Genomic DNA, 16,026 nt, shown 5'->3' on the forward strand with positions numbered 1-16,026 from the left:
GACAAGAAGGAGAGAAGGAAGGAAGGAAGGAAGGAAGGAAGGAAGGAGAATGGAAGGAAGAGAAGGGAAGGGAAAGGAAGGGAAAGCAAGAGAGAGAGGGAGGGAAGAAGAATGAATCAATACAGGTGTCCTACTTTGGTTTCACCTGAAAACAGAGCCTAAAACAAGGACTTGATTATAGGTAGCACATTTTGGAGGTGATCTGAGGACAATGAAGGAAGGGAACAGGGAGAGTGAGACACTGGAGAATAAAAAGGCAGATAATGTTTTTTTTTTTAATTTCATTTTATTGAGATATATTCACATACCATACAATCATCCATGGTGTACAATCAACTGTTCACAGTGCCATCATATAGTTGTGCATTCATCATCCCAATCTATTTTTGAACATTTATTTGTTATTCTTATTCCGATTCTTTCTGGTGTAAGGAAAATGTTCAGATAATGTTGTTTTAACACCATAGCTGGGTCACAGGGATTTGATCCCCAGGAAATCCTGAGAAGCATAGGAGAATGACCCCCAAAATTGTCCTCCTGGGGGATGGAAGGCAAGAGCACTTATCCATAGGTCCCCATCTGCCATTGATGGATCATTGCCTGGGGGTGTTAACTCACACACCCCACCCCACTTCTCACGGGACAGCTGCATGTGTGTATGCATGTGTGTGTGCATGCATGTGTGCGTGTGTGTGCTGTGTGGACAATGAATTCCTGCAGGCCTCAGTATCACCAGAAAAGCCCAGAAGCAGAAAGGAAAAACATATGAAAGCTTGAGGCAAGTTGCAGTCTGCAAGTAGTGATTGGGAAGAACTCTTCATCCCAGCCACAGAGGTGAGGTTGAGGGGATGCAAACTCGTAAGATTTACTACACAAGGGTTAGTAGAATCAGCTAGAGATACTGCTGCTGCAGCTTGTCCTGAGGCTGTAGTTGATAGGCATCTTTTCCCTCATCTACTACCCATTCAAGATTTATCTCACATTTGGTCTGGGTTGCTTACCTAGTGGGATGACTGAGATGTCTGAGTAGTAAGTTGGTTTGCTCTTTGAGGTCATGGTTACTGCAACTGCCCATTCGCCATTATCACTTGACATGGAAATACCAAGTGAATCCCCTAGTCTGCAGACATATATCCTCTTTGTGCCCATCATATAGGGCAACATTCATAATACTCAGTGTCTAACATGTTGCAAGTCCTTCTCCAGGTCTCTTCTCTACCTGCTTGTCGACTAGTACGAGGCACTCAAATGATCAGGGCGTAGTCAGAATCTCAGTATCAGTGACTCCTGCAATATTCTCTAGTAGAAGCATTTTTTCATAGAGTCAAGAACCTCTAATCCAGTGGAGGAATGAGGTATGGTAAGAGAGGTCAGTACTATTTCCATTCCTTGGTTTGCAGACTCATGTATTCTAGCTATTGGGCAACAGCTGTTGGTTCTGTGCATATACTTCTGGAAGATAGTATCCCAACCCTATCAGGGTATTGTTTCTGAGCAGGTGGGGTTGAATCATGCCCACCATAAAGACATGTTCAATTCCTAACTCCTGATCCTGTGGATGCGAACCCATTTTGTAAATAGGATCTTTGAAGATGTTATTAGTTAAGGTGAGGCCAAACTAAACTAGGGTGGGCCTTAGTCAAACATGACTGGAGTCCTTATAAGCAGAGGAAATTTGGACACAGTCAGGAGGAGACAGAAGGAGACAGATGGCCATATGACTAGTCAGAGAGTGAATTATGGATTGTTGGCAAGCACCATCACAATGCTACAGACTTAAAAGAAAGCATGATCCTTCTGATACCTTGATTTGGGACTTTCCACCTCCAAAACTGAGACAATGAATTCCTGTTGTTTAAGCCAACTAGTCTGTAGATTGTTATAGTAGCCCTGGCAAACTAACACACTAACATTTAGTAGACCATGCCAGTGTTCTAATTAGGCTAACTGCCTCCAGGTGATTCAATATATGGTAGGAAGAGCAGATCTCACAGTCATGAGCCCAGCTATCACATCTCCTTTCCCATAAAATGGGTCCCCTAGACTGAGACAATGTTATGTCAGAAAAGCAGGGATTCTGTTAACCTATCACATGGTAGTGCTCATAGAGGCACCGTGGGCAGGGCAAATTCATATGCAGAGAAGCATCAATTCCATGAGGACAAATCATGCTCTCTCCAGGTAGGCAGGATTCTAATGTGATCAAGTAGCTGGCTGCTCTCCTTAAGGGACTGTACCATATCGCAGGCTCAGCATCAACCTCTGCTCCTGGCGGGAAGGATAGTCAAAGGGGCAGTAATCACAACAGCTTCACAAGGCCCCAAGAGTGAACCTAAGGGGCCAGGCATATGCTCCCTCTTTGCCACCATGGCTATTTCCTGCATGAGCTCATTATGCAAGCACCAAAGTAGCTGAGAGCCAAGACTGAGTCACATGCATTGGACAAGTTATCCTGTCCACTTTGTTGTTGAAGGTCTCCTCTGTGGTGAAAGCTCTATATGAAGTATTAAAAGAGATGCAAAGATTCACAGGTTTTGTGCCTCCACCCTTAGGTCTATCCACATGCCTCCTTCCCATGGAGATTTTTGTCTCCAATCTTCCAATGTTGCTTCTTCTTGGCCCTGACCAACATTAGACACTATTCACGATGGACAGGGCATTTCTGCCCCCCATGCAAGGCAGATAACCAAGGGCTTACAACTCTGTCCACTGGGGGCATTTCACCTTACTGCTGTATTTTAGGACTACCTCTGAGTGGGACTGCAGTAGAACAGTAATCCATTTTCTGCTCACATCAACATATCAAGCTAACCAATCTTTGTATAAGGCCCATGTGAGTTTTTTGTGGGTTTTTCCCCTCTTTCCTTAATTGACCATAGGGAAGCACCTTAAGAGCCCATAGGTGTGAGCTGAGGGACAGGCATTGGTGCAACAGTGGTAGGTAGTAGGATAATCTGGGCCGTTTCTCATCCGACTTACTTGTGCCCTCTGGATCTGCTCAGGCCTGATCCTTATGTACCGTTTTCATCATATAACAGATTACTGCCGCACTTTTCTGACATGACAATACCTAAATCGTTTTTGTGTGAGTGTAGATCCACTTTATACTTACTGTGTTTCAGCTCAAGCAGGCATCGAGAGTCTCTCTGGTTCTTTCCTCAGAGACTTCTTTGATACTACAGGTGTCCTCTAGATTGTGCTCATGGGCATTCTGGAAGTTCAAGGAACAGGAATTAGCAGATAAATGTTCCAAACTCCCATCTTTCAGGCTTTCGGTCCTTCTGGAATTCAGCCCCCCCCCCCCACCCCCACCGCCCAGAGCAGCAACCTCAATAATAAACACTAGCATTACCTTTCTTCTTTCTCTGCTATCTACCTTTCACTTCCTCGGATGACCTTCCAAATAACCTATCTACATAAAAGTTCTTGTTGCAAGCCCTTATTCCAAAGGAAACCAAACTAAGAGAGGATGGCACAGATTCTCCCAGATTATTGGACATATCCCCAAATTTAGCAGGCTCTGAATCCTTAAAGGGTTTATCTCCCACCCTATGGAACACATTGTTCTTTCTAGGGTATTCAGTACTTGTGTTGTGTCTCTAGGTCCAATCAGCATATTGACAGCAGCAATACAGAGGACGAACTAAATTTCATGACAATCAAAGTTCCTGCAGGACTACTAAATTGTTGACAGAAGGAAGGAAAGTTATAGTCCCGGTGAAAGATGTTGAATACATACTGCAGTCATTTTCACGAAAGAGCAAGTTATTTTGGTTCTTTACTGATGGGGAATTTGCCAGCTCAATAGCCATGTAACAAGTATTAGAGGCTACTTTTATCTATTCTAGTCAAAATATCACCTATGGCACAGCAGCTGCTATTTGAGTTACCACCTGGTTAAGTTTATAGTAGGCCACCAAAAAACACCATGATCCACCTATTTTTTTCCAGGGGTCAAAAAAGATTAATTAGATGGGGATATGACGGAAGTCATCATCCCACATATTTTTTAAGTCTTTGCTTGTAGTGCAAGCTGGGATGAAATATGCTTCTCATTCACTACCTTGCACCAAGGAGAGGAGACAATTTCAAGAGCTTCCACTTGGCCCTTCCTACCATATTAATAATAACTCTTACTCCACAGATCGGAGTATGTCAATACCGATTATGCCCTTAGGATCCAGAGAATTAACCCTACGGTAAGTCCACAGTCCCACTGGATGCCCAGTGAGACAAAGTTTGGCCAGAACTCGTTTTATCAACTGGCTTCCATTTTGGGTCCTTTGGTGGTAGTTTCAGCTTAGTCCCTATGTAAAAAAAAAAAAAAAAAAAAAAAAAAACTCTTGAAAAGCTAGTAATTCACTTTCCACAGTGTACAAGTCCTTGGGTAAACGGCTTCAGGTCCTTTGGGAGATGTACTGAGGAGTATCTATTGCAGGTATTTGCAGTGGCATTGCAGGGTTCTTCCTCAAGGGGCCTGGACCCCCTTTAATTGATGGGGCTGGGTATGAGGTTACTCTTACTGAGGCAGCTGATTGTGAGCCTTTTGCCCACTCATTCTTCTTGTGTGTTTACTTTTCTGGTTATTCAAGACAAGCACTGTGCTGGTAGGATGTATATGTGTCTCACCCTTAGGAACACGCTGATACATGCCTAAAGCTCAAGGCACCCTGGTTGCCACCCTGTCTTTGCTGCTTGTTACAGTAATTATATTCACCTTGCTTCTGTGGATTAAATACTGCTACTGGGCTTCTGCTATTCTGGAATCCTATCACTCCTATCAGCCCCAATGATATTAGTGAGCTTAGTTCCATGGGAGCGTCTCCAACTTCAACCTTGGCTTTACAGAGGGCCCTGAGCTTCTCACCAGGGCATTTCTTATTGACTTATGGAAGGCACTGTCCACTGGGTCTTCCCAAGGACACAGTCAGGAGTTGGGTTCTTTGTTCTCACATAAACTCCCTTCAAGAATACCATCCCCCTGAGGCGTCTCATTCCTTCCTCAACATTCTACCAAGGCAGTTCTGCCACCCCCACCTTATTTACTGTAGGCTTTCATTACATTCCAGCTTCAAAAAAGCCATCCCAGCAAACTATTAGGACTGGCTTCAAGTGTCCATGCCAGGATCCTGAATGGAACTAGGCTGTAAAGAATTTTTAAAAAGGAGGTAAAATGACCTATTAGAAGGCCACTGTAATTGTCCAGGCATGATTGGATAGTGTCTTATGACACCACTTGTATTGTTAGTTGTTTTATACTGTCATTTATCTAGTCACATGTATCTCTTAACTCCCTGAGGGCAGGGATCTTCTGTTTGTAATTTATGGATTAAGTACATTAACCTACACGTAACGGTTGTATAAATGGTTTAGAGTAGTATTAAATTCACATTATTCTGGTGACAGCATGGCATGATTGAAAGACTTTACCTCTACTATTTCTTCAAGAATTTTTCTTAAATCCCTAACTTCCAGTTTCAACATTTGCAAAATGTTGGTAACACCGCCCTAAAAAGATTGGTAAGAATGATATGAAGATGCCTACCACTTGGGTCAGACCCTCTTTTTCTCACCATCATTTAGAATACGAGATACCTGTCTCAATCCAATACCCTCCCGCCCCACTCACCCACACACTCACTCCAAATACAAAACGCTGCCCTTTATGCATAATTCCTGTGAAATTTTAAAGGCTATACATAACTGACTGGGATCTAACATATATATTAATTCAAGCCATTCCTGGGCAGCCAAAGGAAGATTAAAATTTTTTCCACTGACTTCCTTGTGATAATTGTTTCCTTACATGTCATTAGTTACGTGTTCTCTAAAACAACTTATCGCCGGTCCTATCTTGGTTTTTACATCACTCCTCTTAGTGATTATAGATTTGTTCCTACATGCGAGGTAAATGTTTAGGAAAAGTTTTGATGGCTGGTCTTCAAGATAAGGGATTTACCTTCCGAGCAGTAAGTAGCACTGTCAAAGCAACGTTGGCAACATTTTTATGATGTTGCAGGGACCAGGCTTGCTGTAGCTACAAGCTGAATTATTACGCCAGAGGCAACCCGTGGGTTACTTCAGTCCACCTTCACCAGAAAATCAGATACGGATCAGGCACGAACATGGCAGCCTATGCAGGTACTGCGACTGGGCCCATCTCTTTTAAAGCGAGTAGGAGAAACAGGGAACTTCAGAATCCAGCTCCAACATTCAGCACCTGGCTGCCTGCTCATATTTCAGCCAAGGGCTACTGACAAGAAAGATGCTCACGGCTTGGGCGCTCAAAGGGCGCGTGGGGCGGGTGAGACGGGCAGCTGCGCCGCTAGGGCTGCAGAGGCCCTCAGACCCGGAACGCGAGGAGCGCCGACCAAAGGATGAGCGTGCTCGACGCGATCGGCGTTCGCTGCCTCCAGCCATTTTTAATCGCTGTCTTTGCGACCGCCGGGCCCACCAGGTCTCTACAGCATCGCTCCCCGGAGTGGAGAGAGCATGCGCGACATGCAACGCTGCATTCTACTCGGTCGGCGGCTAGCGCCGGCGAGGGAGTGGGAGGCCGGGACTGCGCACGCGCGCCGGGACACATAGGCGGAAGTGGCGCGCGGGCGCCGGCGACGCGAGTGCTTTTACAGGAGGCTGCTGCTGTGCTGGGAAGTACAGGAGTGGGAGTGGACGTGATGGCGACAGACCTCGGGAAGGGAGACTCTCCGTCTGGCTGAGGCGCCACCTGGGCTGGGGTCACCTTTGCAGGTGCTACACCAGCTCTGAGGTCGGCGTGCCTCCTTCCCGGGGCCCTCCGCCGTGTTTGGGACTCGGACCTCCCTTCCCTCAGAGAATCTTGACACTGCCCACCTTCTTCAGCCAGAAAGAGTATGCGGGGAGCGAGTGTGGTCGGAATGCAAGGAGCGGGTGACTTCCTTTTTAAAAGAACAGCACCGTAAGCGCAGGGTGTCCAGGGAGGAGCATCTGTTCATGCTCGCCCCTTACCCCTCTCCGGCTGGCGAGGACTCCCTCAGGCCTCTTCCGGGTGGGGGTCTTTCAGCGGTGCTCTGGGCCTTCGGAGAACTGTCAGTCGCTTGGATTCCTCAACAACTACTTCCGGGTTCTTCGTTAAATAAGGGCCCTCAGCTGTACTTCTCTCCGCTTGACTTGCTGTGGAAGGTGATTATTCTAGCCTGCTCATTAAATCCATGTCATAAACTTCAGTTAGAAGTTCTCCGTGTTCCTCCAGCCTTTGCAGCTGAATTCTCTCTCCAGTCCTTTTTATTTTTCTTTTAAAAGAATATTGAAAGTAGAAGACGGAATGATTTGATGGGCAGACAGTTTAGGGGGAGGGTTGGGCATATGCGTATTTTCTGCAGATTTCACACACCTAGAATTGTTTTTTAATTAAATTGAGTTACTTTGGAACTTGGAAGAGAAAGATACAGCTAACAGTTGAAAGTAATTTAGTGTTACATGTACTACTTGTATTGTATATTAAATCCTAAATTTTGTTTTCTCCCTTGAAAAAAAAGAAGTAACCTTGCAAAATTCGCACACACAATTACTCGAACTTTGTGAAACGAAGTGTATACAAAATAATGAGCCAGAATCTCATTTTGCAGTATTTGATAATCATATACCATAGGTTATAATTACTATTCAAGATTCAGTTAATCAAGATATGAAGGCAAGAATCTTATTTGTAACTCTGAGTGTGACAAAGAATGGAATCACATTTTATCAGGTTACTCACACTGTAACGACACATTTTCCCCATTATTTACTTTTTTGTAATGGGGGACATTTATCCAAAGTGTTGAAAAGACTAGATTAAGAAATTAACTGAGATAAATTTGACTTCAGAAGGTTATGTAAATCAACATTCCCAGCTATTTACAATTTTTAAGTGTTCACTGTTAGAATTGCTATGTTTTAATTCCATTTTAGCATTTATTTGAATTATTTATACAGTGTTCAAAATTACTTGTTCAGTATTGCTTGGCTTTAAGAATAGGACTCAAAACAGTCAATCACTCCTGTGGTTTTTTTATACTTTAGTTTTTATACTTTTAATACTTTAGTGTAAAGTTTAAACTTTAAGTTTAAGGATTACTGAGAATTTTAAAAGCAAAATAAACATGTTTCATTTGAAAACAGATTTTAATTCCATGCTTGATTTTTTTCCCTGTAGTAACAAGGGCTTTGACCCAGTTTTTTTAGATGATAATCAATGTCTGTCATCGATGTTTGAAATGAAAGTGTTTTGGCAAACATTAGGGATCACAGTTACTGGGTATCAGTGATTGCAGGGTCTTCCTATCATCAGTCACACAGTCTGACCAGTGATAGGAAAAAAGTATGTCCTGATTCGTGAGCAGGGCTGCATTCTAAATGTAAGGCTCTTAAGGGCAGGTTTTGCGGTGTTAGTGACTCCAGAAAGCAAAGAAAACAAATTTATTTCCATGTTATTTCATAGACCTTGTGGGAAATTTCTGTAGAGGTGTCAGTATTTTGGCACAGATATTTTAGAAGTGGTAGTGCCAGAGGTTTTTAAATCCATGTCTGGCATAAATCATTGTCAATAGATGTGTTAGAAGTGAAGTGACAAAGTGTTGGAAAATAGCAGAATGATTTTGATTAAATGATGTTTATTAAAAGACAAGAGTCTTTCATTTAGCATCTTAAACTTTTTTTACATCCTAGAACATGATATGAAGATACATCATCTCTTTCCTTCAGGAAGTAATAAGCTTATAGGAGAAGTAGACATGAAAACAAAAAAGCTATACTGTTATAATTTATGTATTGGGAAAAATATGTATAATATGCTCTGAGTCCAGGGGACCAACCAGTTTTCAGTTCACAGGGCTTTCAGCAGAGGTGCACTATGATCAAAATTCATATTGAGCTGTGTGAAAGATGGATCAGAAACGGAAGAAGAGATTATAGCAAGTTACTTTAGTAATCTAGGCAAGAGAAAACAGCTGTTTGATGGTAGGGTGGGAAACACTGAATATATTTATGAATGTAGAATGTGAGGAAAAGGAAAGAGTCTAACTCCCCGATTTTTGGCTTCTGTGACTGTTTAATAGTTGGTACTGTAAAGTGAGATTGGGAATATAGAGGAAGAAGAGGTTTGTTTTGGAGGGAAAATATTAAATACTCAAATTAAAGTAAATCTTTAATTACAGAAAAGAAGAATCAGGAACTGATGCTATAAATACTAAGACAATTGTAAAATAGATTTGCTGATGATGCTTTAAAATAAAGTCCAACTACTGGAGGTTACTTAAAAAGCTAAACTTTAATCAGAGACTACAGAACGTTTTAAAACTTATATAGTAAGATAAAAACAAAAAGGCATGTTTACTTCTTTGATGAAATGAGAAGTACCAGCTAGCTTTTGCTTTATTGCTTTGGAAAAAGCATGGTATATATTTAATTTAATGATTTATTGGTCTTTATCAGGTGAAGCTGGTGAAGTTAAATTGGAGAGTAGGCATATTGTTTTTGGTGATTGGAAGCTTGAGTAGGGGAATTGATATATTAGTATTCAGAGAGAATGAGACTTATCTGTATAATTTTTAAAGTATGATTTGGAGCATATGATTTTACTCTGACCTAAATGTTTTGCCTTAATTGCTTATTTCCTACTCTAGGTCTTGGCTCAGCAAACCAAAGGACAGAACAAAAGATAGCAGATCAACAAAGATAACTTTGGAAGCACTGAATGCAGCAAAATAGGAACAATGGATCTCAAGTTCAACAGCTCCAGGAAATATGTTTCTATCACTGTCCCTTCCAAAACCCAAGCAATGTCACCACACATCAAGTCAATAGATGACATAGTAGTACTTGGCATAAATCTCAGCAGATTTAACAAATATACTCAATTTTTCATATGTGTTGCTGGAATTTTTGTATTTTATCTAATTTATGGATATTTACAGGTAAAAAATAGTTATTTGTTTGTAATATGTTAATTATTTATGACAGTTGAGAGCAATATGGGCCAATTTTAAGTGCTTACTTAAAGTTTTGTTCAAGATATTTTCCTTTACTAGGGTACCAGTGTATTCATAAATGATTTCTTAGTATAGAGGTATTAAAAGCTTCTTAAAAGAAAGTCTATTGAAAACAGAAACCACAATTTCAGAGTTAAGTATTTTTATTTTAAAGGATGCTGGGGGCAGACATCTTGAAAAATTTATAAAAATGTTTTTTAATATATTTAATAAAATGTTGCTGATTGCAACCATATGTTAGTTTGCAAAAGAATGAATGATTGAAGTATTGGTATTTTGGAACATAACTTTCCAGTAAAATTGAATGTTAGTACAAAAGCCATATCCCAATTTACCCTTGATTCTTGGAGCTAATAATAAAAGGTCACTTTTCCAAAGATATATCAGGATATTTTATGTTTATCTTACTATGTAAGTTTTAAAACCTTCTGTAGTCTCTGATTAAAGTTTAGCTTTTTAAGTAACTTCCAGTAGTTGGACTTTATTTTAAAGCATCATCAGCAAATCTATTTTACAATTGTCTTAGTATTTATAGCATCAGTTCCTGATTCTTCTTTTCTGTAATTAAAGATTTACTTTAATTTGAGTATTTAATATTTTCCCTCCAAAACAAACCTCTTCTTCCTCTATATTCCCAATCTCACTTTACAGTACCAACTATTAAACACAGTCACAGAAGCCAAAAATCGGGAAGTTAGACTCTTTCCTTTTCCTCACATTCTACATTCATAAATATATTCAGTGTTTCCCACCCTACCATCAAACAGCTGTTTTCTCTTGCCTAGATTACTAAAGTAACTTGCTATAATCTCTTCTTCCGTTTCTGATCCATCTTTCACACAGCTCAATATGAATTTTGATCATAGTGCACCTCTGCTGAAAGCCCTATGAACTTTTTAATCCTGTAATAATTGAATATTTTTAAACACTATTGTGTTCTCTTACTTTTCTGTAATTTTTGCCTGTGCAAAATATTTCCAAAGTTGCAATAGTTTGTCACATACTGGCATTGCATTAGGAATTGTATAATTTAACTACCAGCAAGTTCCTGACCTTCAAAGTCATTGGCTGGCTGGGTAAGGATCCGGGCTATTGTAAACAGGAATGTTCGAATGGAAACCAATTTTATTAATAGTTCATTAGTGAATACCAACTTTGGTTTTTTATGTAACTTCCTAATATGAGGGAACATTTGTCATTCAAGAAAAGGAAAGTGGTGTATTTTCATAAACTATTCTGTTTCACATATTTTTTAATATTAAGATAGAGTGGTATTTAAAATTACTGTAATTTTTTTATTGTCTTACTGAAATATAAAGTATAAATAAAGATAGGAATGTAACTAGTTCTTAGCCTGCAAGAATACTTTGAGGTGTATTAGTATAAAGCAAATAAAAACAACTAAAAGTCTTAATATTTATAAAAAAAATTGTATTCTCCACTAGAAGATGATATAAAAATTGATATTACAGTGAAGAACCATTAGAAAATAAATTTCTTTCAAATAAATTTGAAATTCCTTATTGATAAGCATTTTTTACTTTCAAAAAACCATTGCTACCAAACAGCTATTGCAAAGAAAAATGAGTTGGAAATTTGCCCTACAGATTTCATTCTTTTTGTCTGTTTTCTTAATGAGCAGAGATGTTAATTCCTAATTGGTGTATGCAGTTTCTTTTAAAATTACATAAAACATTGATAATTATGTTTGTAACATTACCACTTTCACCTTGTAAAAACTGATGTTCCTGCTAACTCCACATATAATTGCATATTAAAATAGTTCAAAGAAAATGGGGGTTGGTAATGAATGAGCTGTTAGTCATATATAGAAAAATATTTATCTGAATACCAAAATATTTAGTAGGGCTATTTTCATGTTTTATAGCTCATAAACCAGAAAAATCTTGAATACCTTGCAGACTTTCTAGAACATACAGTTTAACAATTTAGGAAATTTTACAGCATCTTAAATGTACAAAATCTGGTTCAGTGTCTGTTTAGAGGCTGTGTTTAGTTTTTCTTTGAAAAGAAATGTATCCATAAATTTCATCTATTTTAAGTTATTTAAATGTAGTTGAATATAAGGGTAATGCAAATTTAGTGGAAAGTTTAAATTATTCAATTAAAATTATGCCAAATAACTTATTAAACTAACTTTTAATTTACTAAGAATAGCTTGTAATGAACAGTTGATATAAATGTTACTTCATAATAAAACATGATGTTCAGCCAAATTAACCATTCCCTCTGTGAAGAGAAGTGTGATATAATCTGTGGCACAGAATTTCAAACATCCTCAGATATCTGTTTGCATAGATTCATGTTGTTCCTATAAACAGACCTGAGATGATAGACTTCTAATGAAATAATGCTTTTTATGTAATAAATGGCTTCATGAACCAGCTACTCTTCTCATTGCTTTTGATAGCTCTTTCAAGTGTAGAATGGTGTTACATTGCTATCCTAGAACCCTCAGCCCCTTTATTTTTCTGCTGATTTTCATACCTGTGTCTAGTGTCAGTTCTTCGAAGAGGTCTTCTACTTCTCTAATTTATTTCTAAGAAGCCCTGTGATTTGATATTTGGGAGGGGGTGGGGGTGGGGGGTGGAGCTTGGTCTCTTTTAAAACGTATTTAAAGGAATTCATTATTTTGGGAAAATTGGTCTGTCCCTTGAACTTAACAGTATTTATTTTTTTGACAGGAATTGATATTTTCAGTGGAGGGTTTTAAGTCCTATGGCTGGTACCTTACTTTAGTGCAGTTTGGGTTTTACTCCATATTTGGCCTAATAGAACTTCAGCTTATTCAGGACAAAAGGAGAAGGTATGTGGTTTGTTTTTATTTTTTGATAGTTAAGTTTGCTAGTAGTAGTTGAGTCTTTTTTCTTCTTTTCAGTTTTACTTTTTAGGCATACAGAGTCTATTATGCAGAAGATGTACATGCCCCATTAATAAACATACCTAATACCCAAGAATCTTTACCAATATAATCAGTTTGCTTTAAAATAGTACATATTTATATTTCCTTTATTTATGCACTGAAATAAAGTGAGGCCTCTCTCTCTAAGTGTAATGTCACCAAAGAACAAAAAATAGTTTCAGCTCAACCTAGAGAAGTTATATCTTCTTAAAACAGAAGGAAGTACTCAGATGCTCTCTGAGATTTTATAAATTTCATTGAAAGAGATGTGATTGCTGAAAGGTTTACAAGGCTGCTAATAACAGTGATATTTCCGTACCTGTTTTATAGTGGTTTTTAAATGTGTAGTTAATGTTTTATTTTATGGAATATATTCTAACATTGTCATGTGTATAATGTCCAGTGGCTAAGATTACATTCTTAGATATTAGGAAAACATCTTTATTAACCTTCTTTTCATCAAAACCAAAAGGGCTTTTTTTTTTTAATAAATATCTAGATTTGAGTAATAGCTTCAAATATTTTTGATGGCATATGGAACAATATGCAATAAAAACATAGTCTGATTATAAATGGAAAACAGGAATTTGAAGATGAAATATTTTTGGGAAATGTAAGTATGGTTATCCAATTTTATCACACCCATTATGTAAATGTTTCATGTATATATTGAGCAGTTTAAATGTAATAAGGAATTGTAATACCTAGATTTTCTCTTCATTAATATGAATTTTTAATGAAAATTAAAATTTTTCATCATCAGTTTTTTTTAATATAAAATTGTTTTGAAGTTTATATGAAAATAACTAAAATTTTATATATTCAAATCTGTAACACCAGTGTTTCTTCATGGGTCTAATTGTACCTCCCAACCTTTCTTTATTGAAAATACATTGTTATAGCAGTGATAGTAAAAATGTTTGAATCTGAAGAAACCTTCTTCATGATTTTCGTGCTTTGAAACTCTACAGGATTTAGTTAATTACAGAAAGTAATTAACTATATCTGCCAAGACTAATTTTTAAGGAAGCTACAAACTATGGGACCTCTGATTAGCCCTAAGATAAAAGAAACCAGGGCTGCCTTTATGAAATGAAAAGTGTTACAAGGATAATGATAAAAGAAACCAGGGCTGCCTTTATGAAATGAAAAGTGTTACAAGGATAATGCATCTTCTGTTAAATTTCAAAAAGTAACACCTCCTTACCCAAATGAGATAGGGAATGGGCCTCAAACCATGTTTATCCCAACATTTAAACTATCTGACCATACCATATTTAAAAATAAAATCATTTGTGTTTGGTGTAAGCATGAATGAGGGAATTTGGAAGGAAAATGTGTAGACTTATAATAAAATACAATTATAAATTTGAAACCATTTCATTCGAAGGCACATTAAAAATCTTTTTAAAATAAAAAGAAGTCTTAAAGATATGGTGAAAATATGCCCAATCACATATTCGCATTTCTGAATTTTATTTGTTAAAGTGGCACTGCTTTTTAGACTTTTAATTAGCCAGTCCTTTGCTTCATGTTTTTCTTTCTTCCTGTGTTCATAGAAATACTGGTGTAGCTGAGTCAGGAAACATGGGTTTGGGTCTGGGTATTTCCTCTTTATTGGCCCTATCAAGACCTCAGGGAAGTTTCTTAAATTGTTTTAAGGATAAAACACGTAGTAATGTGTGGTAAAGCACTGATACCCTAAGTATACTACTTAGGTTACCTCGTAACTTTACTGTTAATTACCTTGAGTGAGTTTTTAATAAAGGAGAGCTATCAAGTTGGTTTTGAAGGGTATGTATTAAGGTTACCATTTTTCCACCATTTTTGAAAAAGCAATTGCAATACTTAATAAAATAGAAACAGTGAGCATCTTATAGGTGAGAGGATGAAACCTAGCTTCCTTATTTTACCAATGAGAAAACAAAAACCTAAAGGAGGGCTGGGATTTTCATGAAATTATATGGCAAGTTGCTGTCAATGTTGGAACCTTTTTTTTAGGTCTTCTGAATTTCAGGCTGATATTCTTACTCCCTTTACTCTGCTGCTTTTTCTAATCTTTATTTCTTGTGATTTTTCTGACTTGCACTTTTATTTTCTGGCCCCCGTTTGCAATTTGTCCGTGAGGAAATTTGAGTACTGTGACTTTTATCACTGCCTGGAGAATTAGTGCAGTCCTCCGTCACTGATGATGTACCACTAAGGATTAAACCCCACAGACAGCATTTAACTGTGTCTGTGTACACTGGTGCATGCAGGCATGCCAAATTATTTCCACTTGGATTTTAAATGTTGACTCCTGTATTAGGAGTTAAATAGGAAAGGCCTCAAATTGAAATGCAAATGTAAATGAAGCATTCTAAATGAATTTTTCCTGTAAATTATTTTACCTTATATTTGACCATAAAGAGAAATGGAGGAATTCTTTTTCCTTGATTTAAATATGAATACAGATCCCAAAATGGAAATTAGATCTAAGGATGCAGCATAATCAGATTAGGTGAATAGTGCTTCATTGTGTTAGCCATTTGTGTTATTCACACCAATGTACAAGATGATTCTTTTTGACCGTAAACTAGTCAGAGTTAGCATATGCTCACAATAATAGCTTACAACTCTAAAGATGTCCAGTTGAGAATCTCCTTTAGGAAATTCAGAGAGAACCAAAAGTGAAAGATTTGGGATGATGAGGACAGAGTCTGATTCCTCATCTTAAAGGTGATTATAGTAACATTATATAGAATATAGTGATGATCCTATGAATATAAGAATGATTCATAGGATGTTGTAATACAGATGTTGATCTAGAGTTTTAAGCCACCTGGTACCTCTTCTAGAGAACTTCTGCTCAGGTCATATTATTGCAGAATGGACAGATGATTTTTCCTAATGCTAGATGGAAATGTTAGGAAACAGAACAACAACTTAGAAGTTAAGAATTAGTCCAGGAGCTTTTTACCATAACAGAGGCCAATTTTTAAAAAAACAAAATCAACTTATTTTTTCTAAATGTAATCAAATAGATTTTATCTGTAGCTAGAACTGATGTTAAAAAATCAACATTTATGCCTTCAGTGACAATCTAACTCTCTT

General features: G+C 37.9%; 1 protein-coding gene and 1 long non-coding RNA gene across 9 annotated transcripts in view; one reads left to right on the forward strand and one right to left on the reverse strand.

Moving 5' to 3' along the window:
• The window catches only part of LOC119539331, a 749,444-nt gene extending 742,990 nt beyond the window's left edge, over nucleotides 1–6,454 (reverse strand). For all 5 annotated transcript variants that reach the window (XR_005217844.1, XR_005217843.1, XR_005217845.1 and 2 more), the window contains exons 1-2: nucleotides 5,960–6,454; nucleotides 3,113–3,211 (exon numbers count right to left, since the gene is read on the reverse strand). This is a non-coding gene — a long non-coding RNA (uncharacterized LOC119539331). The remainder of the gene's footprint in view (nucleotides 1–3,112; nucleotides 3,212–5,959) is intronic.
• A 56-nt stretch (nucleotides 6,455–6,510) lies between these two features.
• SLC35B3 (solute carrier family 35 member B3) overlaps nucleotides 6,511–16,026 on the forward strand; it is a 28,131-nt gene continuing 18,615 nt past the window's right edge. Inside the window, exons 1-3 of one of the 4 annotated variants that reach the window (XM_037842789.1) lie at nucleotides 6,511–7,161; nucleotides 9,645–9,935; nucleotides 12,716–12,837. In XM_037842789.1, coding sequence (XP_037698717.1) covers nucleotides 9,735–9,935; nucleotides 12,716–12,837 — 323 coding nt within the window. In that variant the 5' untranslated portion in view covers nucleotides 6,511–7,161; nucleotides 9,645–9,734. The remainder of the gene's footprint in view (nucleotides 7,162–9,644; nucleotides 9,936–12,715; nucleotides 12,838–16,026) is intronic. The other 3 variants (XM_037842791.1, XM_037842788.1, XM_037842787.1) reach the window with 3 other exon arrangements.

This window comes from Choloepus didactylus, chromosome 7 (assembly GCF_015220235.1).
Source record: "Choloepus didactylus isolate mChoDid1 chromosome 7, mChoDid1.pri, whole genome shotgun sequence".
Lineage (NCBI taxonomy): Eukaryota > Metazoa > Chordata > Mammalia > Pilosa > Megalonychidae > Choloepus > Choloepus didactylus.